At 41.3% G+C, this 24,310-nt stretch overlaps 1 protein-coding gene across 1 annotated transcript in view; it reads left to right on the top strand.

Annotated features, from left to right (window-relative positions):
- Window positions 1–24,310, top strand: part of arid5b (AT-rich interaction domain 5B) — a 98,848-nt gene that overhangs the window by 4,785 nt on the left and 69,753 nt on the right. The window contains exon 3 of the mRNA XM_072667477.1: window positions 4,712–4,946. Within this exon, the coding sequence (XP_072523578.1) occupies window positions 4,712–4,946 (235 nt within the window). The remainder of the gene's footprint in view (window positions 1–4,711; window positions 4,947–24,310) is intronic.

Below are 24,310 nucleotides of genomic sequence, written 5' to 3'. Positions count from 1 at the left end.
CATTCGGAGCCAGTTTCTGAGACCCAGATTAAGCTCTAAAGAGTGATTCACCACTGTTTTCAGTGTTTTGGTATGAAGTACTGTGAAACTACACTTTAACATCCAACTGGTATCCTGATAACCCTAGTTCTGGGCATACATTGCCTATACTGGTGTACTAATATCAAGGTCATACAATGGTATTTATTGATTTTCAGAATTAGCATTATTGATAGGCAAAATTTGCTGAATGCTTCAGATTAGGAATGGCCAATATGACAATATTATATGGGTATCGTCTGTGTTTAAAGGGCACTGACCAACTGCACATTTCATTACAGAGAGTGTAATTAGTGCTGTTTTATTTAGATGAAATCTAAATCACTGTTCTCAATAGGGGGCAATATTAGAATAGCAATTCTGTCTGTATGTCAAAATATTGTGATAAATATTGTGTATCGTGAAAATACCTTCTTTTCTTTTCTTTAATTCAGATGGTTTTTAAGGAACAGTTTCAAATAGGGGGTTGACTGATAAGGTTTTCCTGATACTGATTATTAGTTTGATATCTGATATTTTATATATTCATTTGATGTTTGTAGTGTGAAAATTTACAACAGTGCAGCTCTTACTCCCGACATTAAACTAATAGCAGAGCATGATGAAAATTACTGAGGTAGTATAGGTTGCAAATATTGTAACAGTAGCTTAAATAGCTCTCGATGAGGTGTAGTAGTCAGTGACATTGCAAGAAAAATGGAGCTCAAAAAGGCTCAAAACGTTGCGCCTAAATTTGCATAAGTAACAACACATGCAAAGAAGGAAGTTTCATATCCCTATTATCTGAAAATAATCTGATTATTGGCAATAATCGGTTCACCCCTAGCTTAAATGTACTGCACTGTGCAAGACTCTGTCTGGTGTAGATGTAAATAAACAGGACAAAACTGTCCAATAGAAACAAGCTATGATATTCTTGAGCATAATCAGGAATATTATTTTAATAGTCTTGAAAATATTAATTGATACAGTGTTATATTTGGAAAATAATGAGTGATTTAATTTGATCAGCACTGTTTAGCAGTATACTGAGCTGCTAAGTTCTATATTAATCAGCCTTCTGAGATGCTGGTTGTCTGTTAACCACAGGGAGGCCAAAAAAAAAGAAAAGAATCCGTTTTGTCGTCTAGGTTTTTTCGCTCTTGCTGTTTTCTCCCCTGGGGCTTAGGGAACACACATTTGCATTGCGCGTCTCTCTGAGATCTAGTGTTTCATGACAAATGGCTTTAATTTGGTTATATGGTGTCATCATATTTCACAGTAAGCCATGTTGTGCCTTCACATCCAAATTCACACAAATGCCTATTGTCTGCATGCTAAGTGGCATTTGATATAGAGCAGATTTCAGTTGCGCATTTGGAGGTTATTTATGTCCCAACTGATGGTGCCGTTTCCCTGACATCGGTAAGTGCTAATTGCAGAAGTATAGATCCTCGCCATACATCCTCCCAAGTGTGACGAGTGAGAAACAGAATTTGCCATGATAATACTGTACACAAGTGCTGTACCACTTTGGCGGGGTCATGCCTCGGGCACTCAATTACCAAGTGGGTATTAAGAAAGTCTTTAACGCGAGCTCTGACTTTCTAAACGTGTGAATGCTTATCGAGACCTAGAAGGCTGCAGCAGAGATATCGGTGCAGGTTACAACTGGGTCATGCTGTACTCACTGCCTTGTTTGCTCTTTTGTCTCCGTGTATTAGCTTGATTTTTTATCATTCCAACATGACAGAGTAATTAACTTGATCTCCAGGGTGAGGTAAATGAACGTCAGGGGAAAAAAATGGTTCTTTTGACTTTCAGCAAGAGCTTCCTCTAGATCTGCAAGGCACATTTTTTTATGTTACCAGGTCAATAATTCAATAGGCATGCGAGCAGGTGTACAAATCTGCAGTGACCTGGGGAATTCTTGGCCTGACCCCCCGACTCAGTGGAGTGAGACAGACTCAGTGTGATGCTGTTCGAGGGGCTTTGCTGGACTACTTTACTGCTCCACTCTGGGCAACTAGTGCCCCCCCCCCGTCCTCCCTCGACTCCCCTTTAAGGTCTAATTACAAGGAGCCAGTTGTTATTACGGCAAAACCCCAACCCCAAACATAAAACACGGCATCCTTCTTTCACCAAATGGAATTAAAGCTCTTCAGAGCCTTGCTTAACATACGGTGAGGTCTGAAAGTGTGAGACCACACTGAAGGTCTGGGAATCTTTTTTCCGTTTAAGACTGGATGTTTTAGAATTTGAAAAAATGCTAACCACAAAAAAAGTTAGATGATGTAAAATGAAGGAAAACATTCAAATATCTGCTGTTTGTCGCTAAATATTCAAATATAGTCAAATTTGAGGCATTGATTTTCTACAAGAAGGTCAGATGTCTTTCATAAATGGGATCGACTCATCAGAGGCTTTTACACTCTATGCATTCAAGAAATGCCCTGAATTTCTGATGTTAATGTTCATTTCTGATGTCAATTACAAACTTTCTACTTTTTACTAAATTTCCCAGGCTGATAATATTATTTCTAATGAAACGAACTACAGATTTGCCAGAAACATCTCAAAATAATATTTCCCTTGGTTTTATGTACATTAAAGTTCTGCAGCAATATTACATTCCACATGATTTCGGAACAGTTGTATTCGTCCATTCGTCCGAAAATGCTCACACAACATAAATAGCAGTCAGCATTTTCAAATGGTGTAAAGAGTGTTGAAAATGGAGTTGCAAGGTTTGAGTTTTCCGTCAAAGTTAATGTGTTAATAGCGTGCTAACCTGCTGAAATGATTTTAGCACGTTTTTCCTAGTTTTCCCTGTTTATAAGAAGCCCAGCTGCTTGACTGTAGCTCTGTCGTTTGATTTGGATTTGAGGCCTTTTGATGGATTTGAAAGCTTTTTCAGCAGACTACGCTGGACAGACCTTCTGTATAGATAAAGCAAAGAGAACGAAACCAACAAACAACAGCAGCTCCAGTTCCCCTCCATAAGGTGTATGAACGAGAACAATAGGCTGCAGTTGCGTAGGAATGAATTACTGAAAGCTTATTCTGTCCACTCACTTTAACAAAGTGAACTGCCGCATGCGATTAACCTCGATCAGCTGCACAAAACGAAGCCATTAATTGCGATTCATTGTTTAAGTGGCTTGACAGCCCTAATAAATACATCATATAATAAGACTCGCAGCAACATAGCCATCAAAGCCAAGGAGCAGTGTCAGATCTTCAAAGCAGCGGGCCAGAGCTCATGATCTCATAGTAAAGTTTGCTGTGTCGCCATTAGGATTAACAGTGTTTGACCCACTTAGCTTTATAGGGGCATGGAAACAGATGCCTTTGCGCTTAAGTGGTTATTATGCACAGGGCTGCACTCGCCGTTGTGCTGCAATAACTTTAAGGTGCGTAATCTAGAGAGCCCGCAGGGAGGCCATGTTTCCATTTGTGGGGAGAATGAAAAAATGTTGTTTAGACTGCAGTAATATTCGGACGTTGGAGGAGGAATGCTATGTAAACCTACTGGAATGTGGATGAACCCCCCCCCCCCTCCAAGGAAAATTAAAGGAAATTAGAGACATCACATTTATATCCTTGCTGCTTTTATTAACAGCTAACCCCACTGACATGGCAACACAGTGTTGCACGGTTTGAGGCGGTTGTGTAATAATTCAGGGATTGAATTGTTTCTCTTTTTTTCTTTTTTTTTATGAGGCAGTTTCATTGGGTAGTGCAAGCCAGTAGATGTTTCAACATATTACTCAAATACGGCTCCGTTGCCCATATGACTCTGTTCTGGAATGATTTGTTTCAGACAATGGCCTCCATTGTTTACAAAAAACAAAGACAAAGACAAGCAGAACAAGCTCACGTTTCAGCCCAAAACAGCGCTAATTGCTAATGGTTTGATCAGCGTAAAGATGTTGCTCTCCACAGATATCCTAAGAGAACACTTGCAGCTATTTTCAGGCCTTGTAAAGAAGGTGCTACCTGTGATCTGTGTTTGCTTTTATTGGGTCATGTCTTGGAAACGTCATGTGGGCAGGAAGAAGTTAGTGACGCTGCAGTGTTACTCCACTAGGAGGGAATGCTGGTGAATCAGTGAAAAGTGCTTGATCAAGCCTACTGGGAAATACTGATGCATCTGTTCCCCATATCCCCCTTCTGTACACAAGGCTTTTTTTGTTGTTGTCCTCAAGCAGGTCATGGAGCAAACTTCTTTTTCGCTTCTTTTGTCTGTTGGCAGTTTAACCCAGTTAGTCCTGCAGAGCAATGAGCAATGTTGATGCTAGAATTAGAAATGCTCTGGCCGTGTTTGATCACTGTTGTGCTCCCAGTTATGACATTTTGCAATAAAACTTGCGTAAGCTGAGTGTCATAATGGAACAAATTATCCAAACTACATTCTGGGCTTTTGTTTGTTTCTGTGCCTCAGACTACTTTCAATTAAACAGTTACATGGTGTTCTGATGGCGTAATTAGATTGCACTGTGAGCACTGCCTTGCTGCCTGCACTGTGCTGCATGTTCTGAGGAACCCGCACAGTTCTGTTTTGATAACGTGGTTCTCACTCACACACACACACACACACACACAGACTTACACGCACCCACACCTATACATAGTCTCCCTCCACTCTGGACCCCTGTAACCTAGTCTAATGCCTTACCTTTTCTCCCTGCAGGACGAGGTGATCGCAGTGTCAGAGAAGGTCATTGTGAAGTTAGATGACCTGGTGAAATGGACGGTGTGGGACGCATCATGCTGGAACAAGGGCCTGCGGGCCATGCCCCTGAAGCCCTCCACGCTCAAGGAGCTGGGCAAGAATGGCCAGAAAGAAGCCCTCCACCGATACCGAGAGTCCACCCTCAACAGCGGCCTCAACTTCAAGGATGTCCTGAGGGAGAAGGCTGAACTGGGTAACTGACAGTGGCTTTTACTGTAGACATCTTTTTCATACATTAAGGCTGCTAGCTATTGGAACAGGCCTTTTTCACCCACAGAAATCTGGAACTGTGATCGATCAAGGCAGAGCATTAGTTTTCAGTTAGAGGACTTATTTACGCTTTGCCTTCTGCAGTATCAGTATGGGACGAATTAGTGATAAATCACAATTACAAGGACCTGGCTTCTGGATGGGTAAAGCTGGAATTGCATTACAGATGTATGTAATATTGTTTTATGATCAAATATCCAGATGCTCGGATGTTGTGTACCTCTAAATATTCTGTTTGTCATTATTGTTGATATTAACAAGACTGTGTGCTACAGCTGGTCATGCAATGCAGTTTTTAAACAATTCTTCTCACTCTTTGCAGCTTAATATGACTTTGTGTGAACTAATAATTCACATCTTATCACTTAAATTTAATATATTTAACAACTTTAAATGTCATGAAATAGCAGCACAGATTTAGAAAAAGAACTTGCTGGATTAAATCAACAGTCAATCTATCAATCAGCCCTTTTTTTGCAAACAGCACGGTCAAAGCTTCTAAAAGACCAAATGATGTTATGAAGGTAGACTGGTTCGACAAGAATCGCTGCTATTCAGACGATTTCTCCTGTAATGATACAGAAAAACAAACAAAATAGTTTCTGTGTGTTTTGTAACGTAATTAAATCCAATATTACTAACTCACAATAAAAACCAGTTATCAGCCGTGTAAAGCTAAAACTCTTTTTTTTGTGTGAATTGGAGACCAAAACATGGAGTATTTGGAGTTCAGTATATGGCAGCCAGCCTAGTACCATAATAACGGATAATTTTGCCATGTAGTTTATCCCGTCAGCCAACGCTGCTCTACTAAACTAAAACAGAGTTAGCTGAAAGCAGGCAACTACAAGCTATTTTTGACTTTTGACTGTGGTTTTAGCTATGTTTTAGCACCTTATTCACTCACCATGCCTGCATGCTGAGCCTCTACCCTGGACGCATGGTGTAATTTTTTTGTGTTTCCGTCACACTTTTTGCAGCACAGTACTTCTTCAATCACATCATCAAATGCCATCCAGTCAAATTATCAGTTACAGTTCTGATTTGGACCATTCTACATTATCAGCGACCTAAGTTCACTGTTGCAGCCCTGTCTGATTGTGAAAATTGTTCAAACGATACAAAGAGGATATGCAAAATAATGAAACAGTTAAGCATGCAGTAGCAAAAAATGAACATACAAACAAACTGTGTGTGTGTGTGAGATTAGCTACCCTATGTGTCTGAATGTTTGTGGACACCCCTTCTAAACGAAGGCATTCAGCTACTTTGAGTTGCACCCATTGCTGACAGATATGCAAATGACACAGTCTAGTCCCTATGGAGAAGTATAGCCAGTAGAATAGGACTCTCTGGAGCAGACAAACATGAACCTTATAGCACCATGCCTAATGCCAGGCGTAGGCTAGAGGGGTATAAAGCCCCCCAGCATTGATCTGTAGAGCAGTGGAACTGTGTTATCTGGAATGATGGAGCTCCATCTATTATTTTGGGATGAGGCGAGGTGGTGATAATCCAACATCCTGACCTCACTAACGCTCTTGAGGCTAAATGCGAGCACATCTTTACAGCAATGCTCCAAAATCTAATAGAAACTCTTGTTCCTTGGACAGTAGACGCAGTTACGCCAGTGAAAGCAGGATAAACTTTTTGTAGTTCAGAAAAAATTCTATATGATCAGGTGTCCCAATACTTTTGTCCATATTGTGTAAAGGTTAAAAGAGCTCAGCACCGTCTGTCAGTTCGTTCACACAAATCCAAGCCCTGATCCAGTTTAACCCCTGGCAGGAAAACACGGCAAAGATCAATACTGTGATGACCATTAAAAAGCAGTATATTGCGCCGCATTGGTAATTGCATAACAGTCTATTCGCGTCACCTCAGGGTTATACCAGTGTGTATTCGTATAATCATAAAGCGAGGCACATCACAGTCTAAACCTGTAGCATATGTTGTTGTGGTATTTTATTCATAACCATAGCCCTACTATGCAAATGTAAATGATCGTCTGGAGCAATGGCTTGGTGACTGCACGAGTGCACACCAGCCCCATATTCTATCTTTCTCTGCTGTACAGCTCCTTAGAGGAACTTGATGCTGAGACGATGTCGATACTACGACGCCAGTACTCGAGGTCGTCCTTCTTACTCTCTTCAAGGCTGTCTTGTAAAAGAAGGCCAAGCTGCCAGGGCTTTATGACAGCAATCCTCATTCATAAGCGCATGACAGATTCAAAGAAAGGACTGACCGCAGATAAAGCGCACTGCGCTCCAGCCAGTGTTTACCTCCCGGTGCGGAAAAATGTACTCCCTAAGACCCGCGATCAATCATCGGGAGCTCTTAATCCCTCAAATATTTGCAACCCATTTCTAGTGGGCATTTAACCTGCATCCCAGAGCAAAGCCATGTTTGTAGTTAGCAGAGACAAACAGGATGTCTTCACAGATATGAGTGCCATGCTCTTGTTCACTTTCTTTGGCTGACTCGGTCATCTGTCGCAAAGAAGTACAGTGATTTTCAATGCTATTGTTGCCAACAGGGAATGGAACTGGTCATGCAATTCTTTGAACCCTTGGGGGAGCCCCGAAGATGCCTTGTGTCCAAGCATACGTATCCGAGGTCCTTTAGTAGAAAATATTCAGAAAACATTTGAGAAAATGAAATCAGTTTGTTGTTGGAACTTTGCTTCACCCTGATCATGTGACATTTTATATGCCCAATTGAATACGAGGGTTTATCATTGAGGAGATGTGTTAAGGTTTTTAATTATAGACGCCCTTTTAAAAATAATGTAATCAGAATAGGGCTCCTGAAAACAGACACAGAGACAGAATGTTACTCAAATATAAATGAATACATGTACCAGATAACTGACTATGCAGTTATGTAATTATGAAAGCTATAAAAGCTTATCATGGCTGTCACACAAAACCTTGTATCTCTTATTTTTGACTCCCCGTTTCATTTTTGTACATGGCATAATGTGAATCTTTGTGATTATTGGACCAATTTGGACCAGAAATGCTCCAAATGACTCTCCATTTTGGAGAGAGGAGGGTTTAGCATGACAGCCATGATATATTTAAACAGTATAGCAAAGCTACAGTATGTCAGGACTGTTTAAGGTTGCCACACTGATGTGGGATAACCTTTAATATATAGAGTGTAACTACAATGCTAGTGTAGTTCATCACATAGCCATCACCAATGGTGGTGTCATTAGTTATGTAATTCTATAACTAAGTAATTACATTTAAATACAATAGCAGAATGCCACGTCCTCATCAGTATTCCCTCCAGTCCCCTCTTCTTTCTTCTGTTTACATCTCTTATCAACTCCGAACAATATGGTGTCTAAATGTTCATTTATTTATGAGAGCTCATTCTTCCACATGATTGTGTTTCTTCTCTGATTGCATTGTTTAAGAGGGGGAAAAAAAGATCCCAAGTGAAGGGTTACTAGTGTACTGGCTTTTACTGCAGTGTAGAGTGCCGGTTTGAAACAACATGACACACATTTATACATCTGTAACATGCCTCAGTTATCGCAGAGTCCTTCAGTGTGGAGTATAAACGCGGCGGTGCGAGCTTTACTGCCGTATAAATATGTCATTTTGGCTGCATTCCTGCATAGCAGATACCTGCTGGAAGCCAAGGAACGGACAAACGAGAATATCCACGTACCTTTTTTTTGTGAAGTGCCTTATTTTTAGTGCAAGGGCTGGTGCAGCGATTTATTTCTTTCTCTTTTTTTGCTCTAGACCGTTTAGGTTTTGCAGACAGATTGAAAAGACATCTAAGAGAGCTATACTTACATATTTCCCCATTTAGCGGCAGGGAGTAATTATACAGCAGTGGACAGGGCTGACTTTGCCAGTTGCTGGAATTTGCATACAGCTTTGTCTCAGTCCGTGGAAGCAAATGTTAAATTGCCCTTGAATTGGCTGATGTATTAGCTGCCTATGCCGAGATTAGATAGGGGAATCAATAATGGATGCTTTGTCACTTAAGCTTACATGGAGGCTACAGCTGCAAATGCAATCAATAGGAGGGCAACAACAACATAAAAAAAAAACAGATGGGTGATTTATTTACTGCCACTCTCCTAACCTTATTATTTCTGTGTATTGCGAGGGTGCGTTTCTGTACTGTTAATAAGTCGCTTTTTAATGACTGTATTAGCCTGTTTATGTTGTCAGGATTCTCAATGCACTTACTCAAAGTGCCTGCAGATACGCTTGGTAAGCAAAATCTTCTGGCATAGGACCAAAGGCCATCTCTGTGTCTCTCACTGTCTCTCTTTCTCTCTCTCTCTCAATTTTCTTTGTTACCCACAGAAAGAAAGGGATCATTCAGCAGGGCAGCACTTTTCAGTAGCAGGAGGCAGACTTAAAAAGCAGCTCCGTTGATGGGAAATAAACCATTAATTGAAACTGCCACATGAATTAGACATGTCAATTTTGGGCTCCGTTTTGACCTTCTGCTGAAGTCTATTTATCTTTCTGAAGGGTGTATTGAATCAGCGCAAATTGCAAGTGGCATGGAATAAACTAATTTGCTTTTTAATTTCCAAATCACAAGCAGCGCGATTTGGAACGAGGGGGGGCGTCCCGATTTCAGAGGATTGCTCTTCCATCTGTTTTCTTGGACTGGAGTGATTTTTCTTCTTTTCAAGCGCTGCTTAATGCAGGTAAAGAAAAGGAGCTGTCTGCCAACTGATGTGGAAATTGCCTTGATCATAAGTGAAATAGCACAGAGCGCATATAGGTTGAACAGAGAGAAAGAAAAAGAAAGCAAGAGGGAAAGTTTGGCTATAATTGAAGCCCCTGAATAAAAAAGCAATTGTTCACCTGCAGAAATGGGGAGTGCTTTAATAATTAAAGAAGAGAAGTTTTTTTTTTCCTTAAACGCACCTTGTCTTGTACATGGTAGAAGGTGAGTGTGCCAGAAGGTTAGTGTGAGAGCGCACCATACAAGAAAACTCTCTCCTGTGTCGGGCCTGAGAGCTCATTTGCGTCCGCAATCAATTTACGGCACGCTTATCATTTCCGCCTCAATCTGACAGCCTTTTGGGCCACCAGTGGAGTCGCTCAGCCTGTCGAGACCACGTCAAAGAACGCATGTTCTAATCCAAAGAGCCGGCCTGAGCTGTCAAAATTAGGTTTTTAAAAGTTGTGCCCGGCCTTGTGGTTGTGACGGCGGAGCAGGAAGGGATTGTGATCATTTGAGGGTCGTCTCGTGGGAGCCACTAGAACAGCTATAAAGATTTTGCCATATTGTACTCCAGTCAGCATGCTTAGTGGGGGCGGGGGGGTGTGGCGGCGGGGCACATAGCCATAACTCTGTATAAGTAACTCTGTCCAATAATGATCCGTTTCAGTTCCAATCGCATTCAACCCAGTGCTATTTTAAAGGCCCTGTTGCTCTGTGTAGTGTTTTTATTTGTATATAATAACATGAGTCAATAACAGTGTACTTTATTTATACAGTACCTTCCTTACATTAACATGAAGCGTGAGCGATTTACAAGGAAAGATAGAAATAAGAGCGAGCAAGATAACAGCCTACACGCTGGCATAAAAATACTTTACCTATAGAGTCACTGCAGTCCAGTAATTGCAAACACAGTGTAACGGTGCATGCTTATACATGCTCACATTTCACGTATCAGCTGCCAAGTTGCTGTCTTAGATGAAAAAACAAGAAGTTTAATGACTTTTACTGAAGCCGAACACAAGAGGAGGGGGTGGGGGGAAAAAAGAAAAGCAAAACAACTCGAAAATTGACTTGATGTATTCCTGATCTCGTAATTAAAGAATCTCCCTTCTGGCCTTGTTATATTCCGATGAAGTTTGACTTTGTGTCTTAAGGATATATTTCCCCTCATTAAATTCCGATGCAGATAGCTCTTCTCCTTCAGCTCATTACTGTGCGTCCGGATGGGATTCAGGTCACAAGTCTAACTGGAGGAAGCATCTGTCTTATCTGTCTGTCTGTCTGTGAGTTTGTCTGTTCGCCAATCCACACAGCTTTCAATATACCTATAGACGCCACACACCGAATTCGTTAAAGATAGGGGCTTTTCTGCTCCATTGAAAGTAGAGATTTCGACCACTTTCGAGAATTTCACTGTGTCTAAAGGTCATCCCAATATCCTTCCCAGTTTTCCTCCCAATTTCACCCTGCTACCAGTGCTGGGAGGATGAAGGCCATGGAGGGAGGTTGCTAAAATTATATGAGGGGAGAGGGAGGGCCTACCCAACCAACAAGATTGAGGCCAGTTGGGCTCTCTGGGACTACTGGCCACACATGGCTGTGGCATCACTGGGGATTCAGCTAGCAGTAGACAGCTAAACAGCTACACCACTTGGGAGTTCACAATCAATTTAGCCCATGATTAATTGTCACGTAAATATTATCATTTAAACGATTAATGCTTCCATTGTCTTTTTTGATGTAGCTTTTGAAGTACAAGCCTAAATCAGTCACATAATTAGCAGACTGATGAGTTCTTTTGCATTACGTCTTGCGTTTCTTTATGGCCATTCATCAGGGAATATAGACACAAGGTAAAGAACAACTGCTGGATTAAAATTACGTTATAAAAGGAAAAACTGTGTTTAGTGTTTTTGAGCAAGAACGATGTTATGTATATCTAATAGCTAATATTAGACTGACTTGATATCCTGCACTGTGTGCGCACAGCTCATACAGATGTTTTCAATTACACAGAATCATGTGTTTTCTCTTGAGAAAATGTAAGCAAAAAAACACTCATTCTGCAGCTATATATGGTAACAGCCAGCTAACAAAGAAACAAACTTTACTCTGCACTGCAAAGCACCTTTTCACATTCTGCAGACTTAAACAAGTGGACTTTCAAGAGTTTAGTAAAGTGTGTGTGTGTGTGTGTGTATATATATATATATATATATATATATATATATATATATATATATATATATGGAATAATGGCAGGCGTAGTTGTATTTATTCTGCTGTGTAATAGCAATGTTACAACCACACCCTTCTGAACTATCACAGGAAGAGAGGATAGAAATGTAATGTAACACCAGGCTACATCTTGCTGAGGCTAACAAGGAGCTGATTCAGGAGTCTAGTCGTTTGCGTGCGCTGTTTGAGTACGCAGCAGCCGGGGGACAGCAATATATCTGAAAAGGCTTCTCTTTCTCAGAGAACAAGATGTACCTGCACAATTACTCCTCCAGCACCTGAACAATAGCACCTAACAACCTGCCTGTCAGACTGTGTGGACATGTACGCAGGGAGGGGCTTTTCTCTCTTAGTTATACTCAATGATATTATTGCAGCCTGACAATACTGACAATATGGTGGAGGAATAAATCTGAATATTTATTTGCCTTGCATGGCTTATATTAAAGGAGCGTTTTTTATGTTTGGCTTGTCAGTCACGCGATACCAGCTCGCTGTTGGAAGCCTCGACTCCTCACAACATCAGTGTAAGAAAGAGCTTGTGTGTTCGACCCAGCAGCTGTCGGAGGTGGGAAAAGGGGAATTTTCACCAGTTCGTGTACTACTATGATATGCAATCTCCGAATATCAGCCTTCAATTATTAATGGTTTTAATTTGTGAAATTCAAACACCAAAAAATGTCAAATACCTCAAAGGGTTGGGAACTAGACATTTGACACACCTGATGCATAGCATTCTGGTCCTAACACAAGGGTACAGTCTTTATTCCTAAAGCGAGTGCTATTGAATTGACAGTTAGTGTACTAGATTTTGTGGAGTGCCACAGGGTTCTAGTTTAAGGCATATACAAAAATATGTCAAGTATAATAGTAATGAAGTGTGGGTCTACATACAGGGTTTACAGGGTTAGAATACCAGCTACCAAAATCATTTTGATGGTTAACGGACTTGTAATAGGAAGAATAGCATCTACATTGTTGCTACTTTGGGCTCGGCATGCTGCTAAGTGCACTATATAACTTCAGATCTCTCAGCTTGTGTAAAGCGTGTACTTCTTGAGGGGCTGCACAGAAAGTGAATTATCAGAGTATTATTAAGGCCAAAAAATGAAATAGGGGCATGCTTTACTGAACATTACTCAAACCAATTATAATCAATACTGACATTCAAAGTCAGTTCAGCTGAACCAGGTGCTTGTAGATGCATCGATGGATTTTTAGACCCTCCTACTGTCTGCGCTTTCATGTGAGTTCTATATATCTGTCCCGTCCATTTACCAATCCGTCATCCACTCCATTCATCTGTCCATTCAAACATTCATGCGTCCCTCTCTTGCTCTTCTATATTTCATTCCTTCAGTCCTCCATCTCTTTCCAGCCATCAGTATGGGTCAGGCACCATCAGCTGGAAGTAGGGCAGAGGTTGTGGACTCTACAGCTTCTGAATCTTCAGTCCTGAGTCCTATTGACCGGAGCCCTGCGCATGCTTATCCCATTCCGTCTCATGCCCAGATCCCTGCTTTGAATTGTGATGAAGGCCCTATTTGCTTTTAGCCAGCCACTTGCCCATCATCATCATCAGCAGCAGCAGCAACAGAAGTAAAAGAGATGGCGGTAATTCATCTACCATAACTGTATTTGGCGTGGGGCCTCTTGCTGGATTCTGTCTGAATGCATGGAGGAATGTTTCGGGCTCCCGTTGTGCTGGGGGGGACGCTGGCAGAGCCTGCCAATTAAATGACATTCTTGTCAAAAAAAAGGGGGAAAAAAGAAAAAGGCTTCAATGCTGCATTTGATTTGGAACAGAGGGATCTGTGTGATTTTCATTTTCATATGTCCTGAATATGGCAGACCGCAAAATGTTTGTGCTGACACAGGCAGGAGGCTAATGCAAGAGAAAGAAAGAAAGAAAAAACAGATGACATGTTAGCTGCTAGCACTCACAGCCAAGGTAATATATTCTGCACTAAATACAAATTATGTTGCTACATGCGGATTGCAAGCGGGAAATCGTGTCCTATATTCGGGTTGCGTATAACAGAACACATTATTATGCAGATAGTCGTAGCATATTTCTTTATGCCTTAAATTATAATATTTCAGCTGGCGAAGCCGCTCTTTCTGCTTTTTGCTTTGAAACATATTGTGGCCGCCCCGCACGAGGACAGCGCTGCTGCTGCTGTTCCTTCGAAACAACCGAACTAGACACTTAGATACTGTGTTTGTAGTCGGCAACCGACCCAAACAGTCCCTCATTTTGCAAAACAATCCTCTCATTTTCCTTTAAAGTGTCTTTAAAACTGCGTCAGGTCTCTCCGCTCACATTCCCTGTGAGCTGTCTCAGTCTTGTTTTTGTTATAGTCATTGCATTCTGATTATTGGCAGGCCCATTTGGAAGTCTACAGTGCGTATTGTCCATTATAACCCACTGATCTGCTCATATCGTTATTCCCCCTATGACTACACTGTGGATCAGTGCCAGCGTTTCTAAATCTGCAGAGGGACTGATGTGGAAAAAGTCTGTTAGGTTGCTAATAATGGCCACACAGTTTTTTTTAGCCACTTTTTTTTCTTCTTCTTCTGGTAGAAATAGTATGTGCCATAATCGCTGTTAATCATTACTCAGTTTCAAGTCGTTTGTTTTTGTTGCTTTGCTCCATTCTCAGAGTTTCCAGCAGGCTCAGGCCCAAGCCTGGAGATAGCGGTCATGCCAGCTCATCACTCAGAACAATGTGCATGTCTCCCAGGCCTGACCTTTGAGGAAATGAATACTTTTATTGTCTGTCCATTAACTGAGTCTGAAACAACAGTCAGGTTATTGACATGACTTTCCTCTGTGTCCTAGAACATGAAAATAGCCCCCTGAAACAGCCAGGAAACGTAAGGGAATCTTTTCGAAGGTTACTGACATGGAAAATTATTAATCTGACTACTTTATTACATTTTCCCCACCCCCTTAACAGCTGCATTTTTAAACCAGGGAAATTCAATTAAATGTTAATTCCGCAGTGTCCTGTTAAAGTAAGTAGCCCACCACCTCCAGGCAGAGCATTGTGAAATTTTACATTTGAACCTGAGGGGGGTCGGCTCTGTTTGTCAGAAAAGTACAATGCAGCTTTTTTTATAGTGTTGCAGTGCCAAACCCCATTCAGTCAGGATGACTAATCTGTTATTATCGCCAGCCAATCATTGCATGTCGGGCATGCGGTTGGGGTGGGAGTTGCGAAACTCAAGAAGTCTTTCCTTAAATATTAAACGTCTTGGAATTTGCACGCTCTGTACCTGCAGGGCCAATTAACGCTGTGTTTGGCAGTGGAATTTTTAATTGTGCTTGGTGCACAAGTTTACTTAGTTTAGTCATAAGGTGCCGCATAAAATATTTCATTATTTACGAATCAAATTCATCTCTGCTCATACTTTGTCTATATATCCAGAAGTCTTGATTGCATTATTTAACTAGCAATGAATGATATGTGCTACTGAGCGAAGGAGAAAACTGCATACATTTTGTAAAAATAAACATTTAAATTACATAGAAATTACACAAAAATGAACAGTACACCAGGTCAAATGAAAGGTTAAAAATAAGTACAAATCTTCTACAGAGACACACTTCTGCATTCTTAAGCTTATTTAAATTGTTGGGTTTATTTTTCAAAATTTGTTAATTTTATCAAATGAAATAAACTAGAATTTGTGCTCCGAAATCTGTTGAGACAAAATTGGCCATTTGGAATGATGAATATGGCATTTATATAAATTGCGTAGATTTGATGGTTTTAAGTTTCGGGCTGGCAGAGAATACTTAAAGAGAACCCCACCAACACCAAACCCCCGCCACCCCCCCAACACCAAATCCCGCCACCCCAAACACAGCATAAGTTAATTGCCCAACCCATGGATAAAGTTTTCCTTTTTAATGGTCTAAACATAACTACGGTTATGAAACTTAAAAAAAGTCTAGTTTGTTTCGTTGACTCATATTTAGATTTCTTTCTTCATTATACAATAACTTAATCAGAGGGTGAGAAACCGGAATGTGTGTAAATACTACTGCTAGCAACCAAGACCACCAGCTAATATTTAGTTGACATATGAACCCATGTCTGTCTTTAACTCACTTGCAGGTAGCAATCATTGGGGTCCAAGCATGTCTTTATAAAGCCAGTAGAGCAGAAATGATGAGCGTGTTTTTAGACAGCCTTTATGTTTTTATGGCTTTATTTATAATACATTTGTTTGTGGTGACATAATTTCACTGCAATTATACCTCCCTGTATTTTAGTGTTAAAATACACCACAATTTTCATGCTGAAAGAATTTCTCTGGGAACGGGGCCACAAAAAATCAGCAAAACATGCCTTTTTAAACAGATATCTAAACTACATCATACGACTGCATATCTGTAGCCGGAGCATTTCAACAGCAGGGCTGCTCAACCTTGCTCTTTGTGGTTCTTTAATCATATCCACTTGAGTCTTGCATTCAGAGAATCCTGAAGGCTTGATAAACTGAATCGGTTGTTATATTCAGAGTTTATAAAGTGGTAAAAACAGCTCAGTGTAGGAGACTCTTAGCAACTGAGTGTTGCCATAGACTGCTTTCAAACCAGCCTATTCCACTGCAAAGCAATTAAATATTGTCAGTAGAGCCTAAACATCTTCTCATGGATTTGCTTGTCTTTCTTTCTTTCTTTCTTTCTTTCTTTCTTTTAGAGCTTTGTGCTTACGGGCTCCCTCCCCCTTTTCCCACCAGTGACAGGCGTCAGGTTGATTTGTAGACCCAGACAGGGAGCAGTGTGTGTTCAAAGTGGTGACAAATTTCCCACCGTGCCCGCCTCACCTAATGCCACCCTGCCCGGAAAAGCTCTCTGGGCCACATTTATCTAGTCAGCTGTGCTCTCACTGCTCTCCCTTGTTGCCCTGACTGAACATGGCGGTGAGACTGTGGCCCTGCAGTTTGCGGCCAATCAGCGGCTAGCCCTTACTGCTTCTCAGCTTGACCTATGACCTTGAGTGAGCGTTGAGGCCAGTGACATAATGAATAACAGCTATTCACGTTCGATGCCGCTGCCCTCATTCTTCTTCTTCCCCCATACATTCATACTGCATGTGGGTAAATAAATACATACAAACCAGTGCTGGATAGCATATAGACTGACCTATATACTGGCATTCAAATCAATAGTACTGATGTTTAGTTTTAGTGGTATTGATAACAATAGCCAAGTTAAAAAACAACACAGAATATCAACAGCAATATTATGTGAGGGAAAATTATGTGATGTGTGTTATTACAAATGTGGTTTGTGTCTCTGGTTAGCATTTACCACACTGTATACCATACAGCTAGGGCTGGGCGACATGGAGAAAATATTTCTATCAAGATATCTGAAGACATTTTCAAGATACACAATATTTATTCGATTATTTAGATTATATTAGATTTATTATTAGGTTTTTCAGAATAGATTCTGAAAAAACACTATTCAGAAACCAGTCTAATCACACTTCTGGTAATGAAACTTGCAGCTGATCAGTGTTCTTTAAGCACTAACAATATCCTTAATATGTCTAGAAAAGTATACTGTGAATCACGATAACAAAATCTATCACGATACAATATAATATTGCCATATTGCCCAGCCCTACATACAGCTATACAATTTAGGACAAACTGAGTCTCTCAATTAAATGCGCACCTTATGTAATGTGTGCAAAATCTTTAATATTCATACTGATTATACTGCTTGACATAAAGGAAAAATAGAAATGTAGCAACTAAGTAAGTGATTATAAACTCAGCACTATTGCATTATTTTTGCTTTAACACTTTCAAAATTGATTATCTGCTCCGGCCAGTCAGCCCAGCAACCCCTGTTGTAGTAAATAAATCTCTTGCTATACTTCACTTCACTCACCAGACTGCACATTACACAAATCATTTCCTGTGTTATCAGTTATACATTAACTTCGTTATCATAGATGTTTTACTTAGCTTCACTTTCCTTCTTTAATTTAGCACCGTGACATGGACTTGCTGTTGCCAAGTTGAGTTTTGGGCTATTACTGCAGGATTCTGTGATTTTAGATCCATGTTAATTTTACAAATCCTGACATGCTGCCTTACTTTTTGGCACGTAATTTACACCAAACATCCAGTTGCTTTCCACCTCTTTTAATGTTGAGTGTAGTTGCCAGCCCTGTATCTCCAAATACCCATCCTGGAATGGAATTCTGGTGGTGCTACTGCATGCAGCACTATATCCAGTTAAGACAGTCCAGACTCTCAGCATTTCACAGATTTATAGAGTGGCAGACAGCTATTGCTTGTTTTAGACAGCTTTTTTTGGACAGCTACAGCTCTTGGTTGACTCCTCAGAACCTCTCCCTTTTTTGAAAAGATGCAGTCGTTCAGTATCCTGAAAGTACTGACCAGATGATTTCTGTGCACCTCACACTAGGCTTTTTTTTCTGAAGGTGGCAGGACCAAGCAAACATCTCAACTGAAGACTTAGCTCTTCATGCAGATAAAAAAAAAATAAATCATTTTCTAGTAAAGTGATCTTGGGTATGAGAAAGGCGCTATGTACATGAAGCCTAACCAATTTTAAAAAGCAAGTAAAATCAGAGAAGCATCACTATTATAACGTCATATAAACAATATCAGTGCAGAATCTCCCAAAACATATGGTGAAGGGTGTTCGCAACACTGAGGTCACTCCGCACTTCATATATCTGTCCCCTTCATCTTCGTCCTGCTTTGTAGCAGCAACACAAAAAGGGAACGGCTTCGCTTGATCAGCTTTGATCAGGCTCAGCAAGTGAGAAATTAAAACTAAAAATCAAGCCCGGCCTGTCTGTGTTGTTTATTTTCTCAAACCAAGGAAGCAGCAGCAGGCCATTCGAGGCAGCTGGAAATCCTTTAGCAAGCATGTTGTTTTTTTTTGTGTTTGACAGCCCCTACAATTATGAACGATTTCTTCTTTGGGCAGTAATTGAAAAGGCCTTGTCTAGCAGTAAGTGTGGATGAAGAAATCGACACAATGGCGCATTGATAGCGTACTATCTTCTTATCCCCTTCTGGCATCTAATCCACTCCTTTGTGTCACGTTCTAAATGCTTTTTAATTGGTTTCATCGAGTAATGCCATTTTTGCTTGCCATTCTCTCAGCTCAGTGTAAACTGTAATCATTTTCTCCCACTCGTGTGCTAAAATAGAGAGAGCTGTCATCGTTTGGAGCAGGGCTTGCCAGCAAACGCTGTGTGCTTTCCATTTTACTAAAGCTCTTGTCTTTGTTGCTTTTTGTTTGACACCTGCGTCCCGAGTTAATACATATTTAAATTGCTTATTAAAAGCAGCCCCAAAAAACAAATATTTGTGTTGGGCTTGTGAGATGGAGTGCAATAGCAGATAGCAGAACAGCATGCTAGCTTTTTGGCTTGGCCTTGGATAAAGCCTCAGATCATATCAGTCTGATACGGGCCACATGTAAAGATTCATTACCGGAACATAATAACACTGGTGTTCACCACAATTTGCAATTAGGTCAGCTTAGCCTTTGGTGAAGTTGCTACATTAAAGTGTATTTAACAGGCTATCACTGAAATAAGGTCAGTTCTCCACTCAAAGTAACAGAGACGTGGAAAGAGAAAATAATCTGAAGTCTTAAGGATGCGTGTCCCATGGGCTCCTCACGTTTCAAAGTGCTTTTGAAGTGAGCGGCTATGAAACGATGTTTCACATTAGTGACTTTTAAACAATTCATAGGGGTTTGCCGGAGAGCTTGTTCTAACGCAATCAAAAATACATACGATTCCTGTGGCTCACATTCATATCCTGTAAAGCGTCAGTGCTGCCAATCTGTTGTGTGCCCAGCGTAAATGTGCTTATTGTGTTTCATGAAAGATGCATTCTCCAGAAAACAAGTCACTTGTTTCATTTTGGGGCCTCTTTGGGGACCTGGAGAGCAATGGGCATCTTCAAAGAGGTTTGGTGACTTTGCCTTGAACATGCCACAACGGTGGCTTTATTTCTGTAACTCCGAATTCCTGTTTAGTTCCTCTGATTACAGGCAGGCGGGAAATACAGCTTTATGACTGACTCAAAAATTCCAGCCCATTTTCAGCTTTATCTGTGACTCGAAATTCCAGCTCAGTGCCAGCATTGTCACTGTAGCATGAAATTCCTGCTCACTTTTGTTAGTGTAGCACAACATTTCAGCTCAGTTCCAGCTTTGTCGATGTAACTCAAAATTCCAACTGAGTTCTTTATTTCTGTAACTCAAAATTCCAGCTCAGTTCCAGCTTTTCCAGTGTAACTTACAATTCCAGCTCCGTTCCAGCTTTGCCAGTGTAACTTACAATTCCAGCTTTGTTCCAGCTTTGCCAGTGTAACTTACAATTCCAGCTCAATTCCAGCGTTATAATAAGTCACAATTCCAGCTCTGTTCCAGCTTTGCCAGTATAACTTACAATTCCAGCTTCGTTCCAGCTTTGCCAGTGTAACTTACAATTCCAGCTTCATTCCAGCTTTTCCAGTGTAACTTACAATTCCAGCTCCGTTCCAGCTTTTCCAGTGGAACTTACATTTCCAGCTCAGTTACAGCTTTGCCAGTGTAACTTAGAATTCCAGCTCCGTTCCAGCTTTTCCAGTGTAACTTACAATTCCAGCTCAGTTCCAGCTTTATAATAAGTCACAATTCTAGCTCAGTTCCAGCTTTATAAGTTGTAACTCAAAATCCCAACCCAGTTCCAGCTTTGCCACTGTAACTTACAATTCCAACCCAGTTCCAGCTTAATTATAAGTCACAGTTCCAGCTGAGTTCCAGCATTGTCTTCATGTTTGCAGAGAGACAGCAAATGCATGTTTTCCTCAATTCCTGTGTGTTATGAGCATGAATATTGGTGGACATCTAAGTGCATGTCTGTCCATGGCACCCACACGTCTGCAGATTCACAGACGCGGAAGCATAATTCGGCCTTTACTCAACATTCCAGCTCCATTACAGCTTTATCGCTGTAACTCAACATTCCAGCCCCATTACAGCTTTATCACTGTAACTCAGGGATAAAGCAGTAGCAGTGCTCCATCGAGGTCAGTGCTGAAGTCTTCCTGCAGGCTAAGTTCAAAAAGAATGTTCGCTTCACAGTGAAAACACAAGCCTCTGAGTTTGCTCGTATATAAAATAAAATCGCCTTGGGTTATTAGAGCTACGCTTACTTAACTCGCTTCTCTTCAACAGTGGGACGACCCAAGGCAATTAGTTCCCTTGAAACATTTGAGCAAGCAAAACTTCTCACTTCAGCTCTAAAGAAGGAAATCCAGCCGGTGTTTTACTGTGGTGTACTGTTTCTACAGGTTTATTGTTTTCTAAGAACTGTTTGTCTCTTATTTGAACCGTTCTCTCTGTGAACCTCTTTGTAGATGTAAATTCACCAGCAGTTCTCTTTAAAGAAACGGTAGTCTATGCTTATAACCTAATTTTACTTGAGGATGCTGATTGTTTAGACAGGCACATCACTGGAACTCTAAGACAGTTTTTATAGGCTTTTCCTGAGGCTAGGGAATGATTTGAAATACCCAAATGTGTTCTGTTCTGCCTTGTATTACGAGAGCCATTGCTATTCAAAGTTTGTGATTTGCGTATCAATGACACAGGCATGTAGATGTGGAGCTGGCATCGCTTTAGCAAAACTGAGGCTCAGGCTTGTTTCAGCGGAGCACTGCGGAAATCTCTGAACTTGTACGAGCTTTAAGGCCTTTCCAATAAAATTTCAGCAGGTAGCATAAATCAGGAGGAAAGGGATTTACATGGACATCAGGGGGATAGTGTGGAACTACTTGACTCAGGGCAATTGGGGACTGGAGTCGGGACAAAGACGTTAAAGTTGGGGGGAAAAAAAAAGAGCATTATGGAGGTGTGTGCAGCGGGCGTCTGAGGCTTCTTAGGCGACCTGAGCCATGGTAGGCTCAGATCTTCCACTGTTGCTCTTGGCGCGTGAAGTGCAATCACACAATTTAACAAGCGGGCGTGCGCATTTCTCTGTAATTGAGCTCAGGAACAAACCTTATGTTTTTCCAAGCACCTGCTTTCAATTGAACGTTTCCTTTGGGCTGGCTGAAAAGATGATATGCTATATATTTATATGATATATAAATATGATGAGTCTCCCCTAGCGTTCAGAGAATGAAAGGCCTGTTGATATAATAGATATAATGGTGGAGAATGGAAGGAGAGGCTTCGGTGGGGCTGCGGCATCCACTTTGCTGTGAAAAGAATAAGCACCCAGCAGAAGGCGAATTGGAGTCATTTAAATATGAAAAGCTTCATATATTTCAGTAACGTGAGACCGTGACGGGGCGATTGGGCTGTCCACTGATGGCTCCATACCTGGGAAATAAAGACAAACAGCTTGAGAGGTTGAGGCCCTGCTGCTTGCTGTGTCCTAGCTTTGTGCAGAGGTTACACTTGGCAGAAGAAGATCAGCCAGTAGAAGCAGCAGGAAAGCTGAGTGTTCCCACAGATCCTTAAAAAGTCTTATTTTTTAAACTTAGGGGTATTAAATTAAAGTCGAGGCCTGAGACTGTGTTGAAAAGAGCCATTCAGCATTTTAACTTGTTTAGAAAACTCCACCAACTCCAGAGAAATTCAATGGTCCTGTGGTCAGAAACGGACAATCAGAGGTGGGGATAAAAAATTGATTCTTAGATTTGAGATAATTGTTTTCAAAAGGCAAACTGCACATCGCCGCCAAACACTGTTAAATATTGGAATATGTGTTGCCACGCAAACCAGGCTCTGTGACCACAGCATTGGCTTTGCCTGTGTCTGCAGAAGAAGAGCTCAAAAGCCATCTCTTCAGCTAGTAACACCAAAGCTGAACTATGGTCTGCTATGCTATGCTACATGGCCTCTGTGTGAGCCGCCACAGTGCCATAAACCAGCTGGTCAGAGCAACAGAGTTCATCAAATGATGTGATGTTCTGTTCTGAATCAAAATAACAGGGTTGTAAATGGGTGTGTAAAAATGCATGTGAGCATTTGATATATTTCACTGAATAATTGCATTCTATGGCACCTTTAAACCACTGAGTACATACTACTGCTCCACTTAGTGCTGCCCGTGTATATTTGTTTAAAAATAAACATATTTGGCCTACTTTACAATACATCTGAGCTAGCCTAGTATCGTCTCACTGCACAGATTAGCACTTCTGTGAATAGCTTGTGATATCATGCATTTTGGCCTTCAAACAAGTGAACTATTAAAGCAGTGTCCTGTTAATGACCCAACCAGGGCGCGGTGGTCCAGGCCGTTTGCAAAATGAATAGTCTGATGTTATTTGGCCTCGGCAGAGGCTGTGGTTGATTTGTGCGTTGTAATAATTAGCAGAAGATTGATTGTGCTGAGATGAGCCGTGCTAAAGCATCAGAGAGCTTGTGTTTTTATCATTCACCACAAAAATGGAGACTTTTATTTCTCTCCCCTGCCTTTCAGCACTGCAACCCGCTAATAGCGCACAGTCACGCAGACACACCAAGTCGCAGCGCACAGACACTCGTTAAACACATCGGGCGCATTGATTCATGGGTTTATGACCGAAGTGTAATTGTGTTAGCCATTATTGACGAGAAGTCTTCCATTAGAACAGTTGCCGTGGCAATGACACACATTTCCCCCCACCGCCGTGTTCGGCACGTTAGTATCAATAATAACACATGCCAATAACCTTAGCATCAGCGCTCGTCTGTTTTAATAGGCTGCCGTAACCAGGACATCTAATAAGCAGCTTCAGCCAGGAATTTGTTTCACTGTCTCTCTCTCTCTCTCTCTCTCTCTCTCTCTCTCTCTCTCTATCTCCCCAGCCCTGTGCTGGAATTGATATTTTGACCTGCGCATTTCAAACAGACAGGTAACTATTAAAGCTCGTTTGTCAAGCCTGATTCATTCGGCAGCAAGAACGCATTGGGCTTGGAGGGTGGGGCTGTACTGGAATGCATCTCATCACCTCTGTTTGACTTGCTGGGAATCCACCAGGCCATTTAGAGAGGCTTTGAAGCCTTTGCATGTACATTAGCGGCCGACGCGCACTGGAAGTTGTTTTTCTTGAAGCTTAGTCACTGCACCCGGGCGTCTGAAGTGAGGGGGGGGGGTGTTGTTGGTGGCTGGGGCCGGGACCAGGGCCCATATAGAACAACATCTTAGCGAGCACTCAGGTTTCCCTCAAAGGGCTTTTGATGTCGCTGGCATCCAGCGCCATCCAGATATTTGTAATTGTGGGAGGGGACTGAAGAAAGCTCGAGCTGGAAAGTTAACAGTCCTGACAGGT

The sequence above is a fragment of the Salminus brasiliensis genome, chromosome 22, assembly GCF_030463535.1.
Source record: "Salminus brasiliensis chromosome 22, fSalBra1.hap2, whole genome shotgun sequence".
NCBI classification, from domain to species: domain Eukaryota; kingdom Metazoa; phylum Chordata; class Actinopteri; order Characiformes; family Bryconidae; genus Salminus; species Salminus brasiliensis.
Note: the sequence above shows the minus strand (reverse complement) of the source record. Positions and strands in the feature narration are given on the sequence as shown.